Genomic DNA, 7191 nt, shown 5'->3' on the forward strand with positions numbered 1-7191 from the left:
TGGGCAAGGTCATGCTCAGTAAATCTTTAATCCAATTTTCTGCTGATGGGTAGGCCTAAGGCCAGACTATGGTGGGGGTAATGGCAACCTCCTCCAGGACTTACACCAGCATCCCGCACATCCCAGGACTATTGCCCTCAGTGTCCCTGGCCTGGGGCAGGCCAGTGTCAACCCACACTTCTGCCAGAGACTCCTGAGCACTCATAGGCAAGTCTGGTTCAGTCTCTTGAGGGGTCAGTGATCTTTTCTCCTGGGTCCTGGTGCACATAATGGTTTGTTTGTGCCTTCCAAGAGTCTGTTTCCCCAGTCCTGTGGAAGTTCTGTAATCAAATTCCACTGGCCTTCAAAGGCATATTCCCTGGGAGTTCTTAGCCCCTCTGCCAGATCTCCAGGTTGGGAAATTTCTCGTGGGCCCCATAATTTTCACAGTGAGAAAGAACTGTCATTAAATTTGTTATACCAGAACTCCTTTGGTTTTCCAGTTTGTGGGTTGCAAGCTCAGTTGCTCTATTCAGTTCAGTCACTCAGTCATGTTCAACTCTTTGCAAACCCATGGACTGAAGCACGTCAGGCTTCCCTGTCCATCACCAACTCCCGGAGCTTGCTCAAACTCATGTCCACCAAGTCAGTGATATCATCCAACCGTCTCATCCTCTATTGTCCCCTTCTCCTCCTGCCTTCACTCTTTCCCAGCATCAGGGTCTTTTCAAATGAGTCAGTTCTTTGCATCAGGTGGCCAAAGTATTGGAGCTTCAGCATCAGTCCTTCCAGTGAATGTTCAGGACTGATTTCCTTTAGGATTGACTGGTTTGATCTCCTTGCCGTTCAAGAAACTCTCAAGAGTCTTTTCTAACACCACAGTTCAAAAGCATCAATTCTTTGGTGCTCAGTTTCCTTTATGGTCCAGCTTTGACATCCTTACATGACTACTGGAAAAATCACAGCTTTGACTAGATGGACCTTTGTCAGCAAAGTAATGTTCTGCTTTTTAATATGCTGTCTAGGTTGATCACAGGTGTTCTTACAAGGAGCAAGTGTCTTAATTTCATGGCTGCAATCACCTTCTCCAGTGATTTTGGAGCCCAAGAAAATAAAGTCTCTCATTGTTTCTATTATTTCTCCATCTATTTGCCATGAAATGATGGGACTAGATGCCATGATCTTATTTTTCTGAATGTTGAGTTTTAAGCCAACTTTTTCACTCTCCTCTTTCACTTTCATCAAGAGGCTCTTTAGTTCCTCTTTAATTTCTGCCATAAGGCTGGTGTCATCTGTATATCTGAGGCTCTATAGTGGGGCTAATGGTGACCTCCTCCAAGAGGACTTATGCCACACGCTGCAACTCCCAGGACTGCTGCTGCCAAAGTCCTTGTCACCACGACAGGCCACTACTTACCCTACTACCTCCACAGGAGACACTCAAATACACAAAGGCAGGTCTGGTTCAGTCAGTTGTGCAGATTACTGCTCCCTGCCCTAGGTCCTGGTGTATACAAGGTTTCTTTTGCACTCTCCAAGTGTCTCTGGAGAGTATGAAGTTTGATTTTAAGTGCAATTGTGCCACTCTTACCATCTTGTTTCAGATTTTCCTTTGCCTTTGGATGTGGGGTATCTTTTTTGGGTGGGATCCAATATTCTATCTATGCTTTTTCAGCAGCTTATTGAAATTTTGGTGTTCTTGCCAGAGAAGATGAATGTGTGTCCTTCTACTCTGCCATCTTGAGGATATGAGATGGCAAATAGAAAGGGAAATAGAAGTGAAAACAGTGAGACATTTTTTTGTGTGAGCTCCAAAATCACTGCATACTGTGACTGCAGCCATGAAATTAAAAGGCGCTTGCTCCTTTGAAGGAAAGCTATGACAAACTTGTACAGCATGTTAAAAAAAAAAAAAACAGAGACATCACTTTGCCAATCAAAGTCCATATAGTCAAATCTTCGTTTTTTCCAGTAGTCATGTACAATATGAGTTGGACCACAAAGAAGATTGAGCACTGATGAATTGATGCTTTTGAATTGTGGTGCTGGAGAAGACTCTTGAGAGTTCCTTGGACTGCAAGGAGATCAAGCCAGTCAATCATAAAAGATATCCACCCTGAATATTCATTAGAAGGGCCGATGTTGAATCTGATGCTCCAATAATTTGACCACATAATGTGAATAGCTGATGCATTGGAAAAAAAAAAAAAAAAACCCTGGTGCTGAGAAAGATTGAAGGCAAAAGGAGAAGAGGCAGCAGGGGTTGAGATGGTTAGATAACATCATCAACTCAGTGGACATGAATGTGAGCAAAATTCAGGAAATAGCGAAGGAGAGGGAAGACCGGCATGCTGTAAAGTCCCTGGGATTACAAGGAGTCATACATGACTGAGTGACTGAACAACAACAAATCCTAGCCCCATTGTTTCTTGAGGCTCAAACTGTCCCAATTGTGACATGGGAGCCTTTTCACATCAGTCATTTGTGAATCCTTTCAACATACCCTTATCATTGAGCTTCCTTTTACCTTATGGCATGGCAAAGTTGTTCCAGACTCTTGACGAATCTTTCTGTCCCAACTAGAAATCAGCCATTTCTTCAAGGTGCTTTGGTTCCTTTAGTATGAAAATATGCCAAAGCCATAATGTGAGCACTAAGTCTTGATTTTGGGGCTTTTTAAGTGGTCAGGACATTTTTTAAGTCTAAATATTATGATTTTTTTAATTATGCTTGCAATTCAAGTTTAAGATTACAGAGTTTAATATTACATCTATCTCACATCAACTTCTCTAAACAGAAATCTTGGTTCCAAGTGAATTAACACAACTATATAATCACCTAAACTATATACTATCCACCTGCCCCACTGTATACTACATTTCACTAACCTATACAAACATGATAGTCTTACAATAACAGTAATAACTCTAGCACCAGAAATAAGTTTTCGACAGGGATCCACTGAGAACAAGCCATTCTCTCAAGGAACTCATAAGTAGAAGGAAAAGAAAAAGAAAAGACACTGCAGTGTTCTGGGTACAGAGTAAAGTGGATCTCTGCACGATACCAGTCAAGGGAGAGTTACTTCCACTCTAACAGTAAGGAAGGCTATCTGGAGAAACAAGCTGCTCAGCTGACCCTCATAGTTAGAAAATCATCCAAATAAAGAGAGTGAAATTATGTTAAAAATGCTCAGCAACTCTGCAAATACAATTACCTCAGCATAACTGTAGTTAGTTCAATTTGAAAAATGATATTTCAGCAGAAGCAAAAAAAAAAGTTTTAAATAAGAAGTCAAAGGAATGTCACCATGAAGTTGTGTACATCATCTCATTTATTCCAAGGTGTATTCTTTCTCACAAATCACATCTATGAAATCTGAGTGGATCCTGATAGTGATATTGTCTCATAATAACAATTTTCATTTATGTTTCTGCTAGGGTATAAATTACGATTTATCTTACAACCTACAGGAACAATGATTTGATCAAATGTGATGATCATTTGATGAAATATGATGAGATTGACTCCTAGACTGACAACTTGAGTTTCAGGGTTCCTGGATACTTATTCCAAATGGAAAAGGAGACATGGTCAGGGCTCACAAGATATTCTGATATGACCTGTTAAGAACACAAGCAAAAAAATGCTCAACTTAAGAGATATTTGTACACTATGTTCATAGCAGCATTATTCACAACAGCTAAAATGTGAATTAACCCAAGTGTCTGTTGAGAGATGAATAGGTAAACAAAACAACATTTAAAAGGAAAGAAATTCTAACACAGGCCACCACATGAATGAATTATGAGGACATAATGCTAGATGGAATAAGCCATTCACAAAAAGACAAATGATTTCATTTCTATGAGGTACCTAGAGTAGACAGATTCATATAAACAGAAAGTAGAATGGTGGTTATCAGGGCCTGAGGGAGAAAGGATTAGGGAAATTCGTTTAATGGGCCTAGACTTCTAGTTTTTCAAGATGAAAAGAGTTCTAAGGATTGGCTGCATAAATGTGAATGTACTTAGTACTACTAAACTATATGTGTAAAAAAAAATTACTAATGCAGTAAATTTTCCATGATGTATTTTACTGCAATTTTTTAAAAATAAATTTACCTACAGATGGGAGTTGGGGACAAAAGGGAAATGTTATAGCAGAAATTTTGAGACTAAAGAGATGTAATATTAATAGATAAAAAGGAGGGAAAGTGTAAAAGGACAGAAAAAAAATAAATTAAAAAATGAAATCTCACCAGCGTCTCCAAAACCATAGTGCAAGGATTATCAAAAGGATCAAGGAGGGTACTATTATTGCCACAAGTATCAAGCCAACAGATGTGGGGTGTCCTGGCATTTGGGAGAAGACAAAGGAATGTCACTTCAAACCCATTCTCTAGTTCTCCAGGCCTTCTTGCCCATCTGAGTGTCAACACCATCATTAACTGCTTCTGATGCATGGGCATCTCTGGTTCCCTTTCTCATATTCCCAGAGGTCTTATACTCACAGCCACCCTTAGTCTCCCCTTCTTGCTGAATCCTACCCAGACTACAGTGGGACTACTACTACTGTAGTAGTGAAACTACTTCATTCTTTTCTATTGTACAGCTTAGATCAGCTATTTTCATACCTCTAGCATTATAATCCTAGAAATAAATCTCAAACTCTGTCTCTCTGACTCTCTCTCTCTCTGTCTCCCTGATTCTCTCTATCCTCCATGTCTTTCCTCTCTCCAAGCCTGTCTTCCTCCCTCCATCCTTCTCTCATCCATCAAATCTCTCCCCTTTCTGTGTCCCCCTCTCTGTTTTTGAGGACCACCTCCTCCCATCCCCAGCTGGGCTCCACTTCCTCCTCACCCCAGTACAGGATGATGTCCTGGTCTCCCAGGCTGCTGTGCTTCACTCGGCAGCTCAGGCCAGCCGCCTCTGCAGCCGCCACATCCAGGGTTACCCGGAGATACCAAGTCCAGTCTGCGTTGGGTATGACGTCTTCTTGCTGAGTGCCAGGCTCCTCCTGCTCGCCCCTCATCCACGTCACCCGCACGGGTTTTGGGTAGAATCCTGAGACGTGGCAGAGCAGCCGCAGGTGGCCAGGCCGGGGAGGGGGGCCACTGGACAGCCAGGCCTCCGGCTTCACTGGGGTAGGAAGCAGCCGTAAGAACATCAGATTATGACTCCAATTCAGAGGATAGGGACTCAGAAACCCACAGATTTGGACAGTTACCTCTTCCACTCCTATGGGCACCAAATGACTTATTGATTAATCATTTCTCTATTTAGGTACTTTTCACTTTTGAATTTAAAGAAAGTGATGGGAGGAGAAATAGAAACATCTTGGGGAGAGCATAAGACTAACCTTGCCTCTGCAGTTCTGCCTTCCCTGCATCGAGGACACCCAGGAGATATCGAGGACAGGTTTCTGAGAGGAGCCTCTCGATGATATCAGAGATGCCTTGATACTGATTCATGAGTGCACAAAACTTCTGCCCCCTGGTGCCACTGTCTGATGCAGGCACACAGGAATGATTTTGGATCCTCACAAAGTCCAATCCCCCTAAAGCTCCTCTCAAAGAGCTTTCTATGGCCTCCCCAGAATGTAGCTCACAGCCTGCTGTGACCTGGATCACAAAGGGGTCTGTGTAAAGGAAAACAGAGACAAGTTATTAAAAAGCAAACAGGAAAGAAAGAGATGAGAAAAAGGCATAGGACTTTTTTATTTTAGTGGTGACAAGTTGAGAGGTGAAATTATTGACGTAAAACCAATTGCAGTATTCAGGACTTTTCAGAAAGAGCACTGGGGAGAGGTATGCATATCATCAACGGTGGGGTTAGGCTGTTTTAAGGATGTAGAGTGGGCAAGAGGGGAGAGGAGCAATGTGTGATGGAGTCGAAAGTGCAGCATTCCACGGTGTAGGGAATGGTGACATGTAGAGAAGGTAATCTGGCAGCAGATGCTTGAGGACATCAAGTGGAGGAATAGGAAGTCACACTCAAGTTCACTCAGACACAGAGTAGGAAAAGGAGGTTCTTCCTTGGGGTTTTAGAGAAGCAAGTTACATACACACAAACAAGAAATGACCACAAGAGTGGTCATGTACACAGAAAAGAGCAAGAAACAGGAAGAATCTGGGATACTGGGTGGAGGTATGGAGTCAGGGTTGAAGGCTACTCTGGACAAGTGTGTACATGCAGTTGGATAAAGAGGGGGAAAAGGGACCATCATCAGAGGGAGCAGTAGCCTGACACAAGAGAGAGAAAAGTCACTGAGAGTCTCTCCAGATCAGAGGACTGTACTCACATTCCAGCTGGAATTCATTGACTCGATCCTGCACTTCCCGAGTGAATCCAATGAGGTAGGCTCGGAAGAGGTCCTCCAGCTCAGTCATCTCCTCATTACTAAAGTTGCCCTTGGACCAGGGCTTTAGGAAAATTATAGTGCCTGAGTCACTCTCCCAGCCATGAATTTGCAAGTCACCCAACCAGCCTGAGCCTTGATTTTGAGCCCATGTGCTGTTGGCAAAGGTTGAAATCTGCATGAGATGGAAGGAGGCTGGCCCCTGGAACACTGTAGTGGTGGAAAGATAAGAAGAGTGAGGGGAAAATATAGAATCAGGATAGAATGAAAAAGAACCCAGAGTCTGAACAACAATACAGAGCTTGAAACAGTTCCCTGCCCCCAAAGCTTCTGGCTCCATTCCCAGCCTCCAGAATAGGGGAGAGGGCTGGAGACAGCAGAGCCCAGACCCTTAGTGGTAGGTGCGGCATGCTTTCATCCGGAACCCCTGCACCTGTGCTGGGAGCAGCCAGAGTTATTCTTACCCTCGTTGTCATCACCTGGGAGGATAAGTCCAAGTAACAGAAGTGGTAGAAGCAGCATTTCACTGGGAAGTAGAACTTCTGACTCTTGGAGATGGTATTTGAGCTCTAATTTCAGCAACTTTTTTCAGTACTCTAAATTGACTTCCTCTCTTCCCCAACTGACAAATCTTTGACCCACATTACACATCTCAGAAAAACTGTGCCTCCCACAACTCTGAACTCCCACTCCACTTCATTTCCATTCGTTGGTCTTAATCTCCTTTATACTTACTACCCTGGAAAAGCTCCCCTGTGATGCTGAAGAGTTATTTCACCTTCCCAATCCTTTATTTCCACATCTATTAAATAAGACGGTAATACTAAACAATTGCTCAACTTCCAATGTCTT

General features: G+C 42.8%; 1 protein-coding gene across 2 annotated transcripts; it reads right to left on the reverse strand.

Annotated features, from left to right (window-relative positions):
• Positions 1-3295: 3295 nt before the first annotated feature.
• LOC133040089 (T-cell surface glycoprotein CD1b-2) lies at positions 3296-6886 on the reverse strand. 2 transcript variants are annotated; one of them, XM_061119834.1, is made up of 6 exons: positions 6804-6886; positions 6283-6549; positions 5341-5619; positions 4842-5120; positions 4241-4334; positions 3296-3602 (listed from the first exon to the last, which is right to left on the reverse strand). In XM_061119834.1, exons 1-6 carry the CDS (start codon positions 6859-6861, stop codon positions 3581-3583), a joined length of 999 nt encoding a protein of 332 aa, XP_060975817.1. In that variant the 5' UTR covers positions 6862-6886; the 3' UTR covers positions 3296-3580. The 2 variants fall into 2 exon arrangements, with proteins under 2 accessions (XP_060975817.1, XP_060975818.1); XM_061119835.1 differs by having other exon boundaries at positions 6819-6885.
• Between the last annotated feature and the right edge of the window lie 305 nt (positions 6887-7191).

This window comes from Dama dama, chromosome 20, assembly GCF_033118175.1.
Source record: "Dama dama isolate Ldn47 chromosome 20, ASM3311817v1, whole genome shotgun sequence".
NCBI lineage: Eukaryota > Metazoa > Chordata > Mammalia > Artiodactyla > Cervidae > Dama > Dama dama.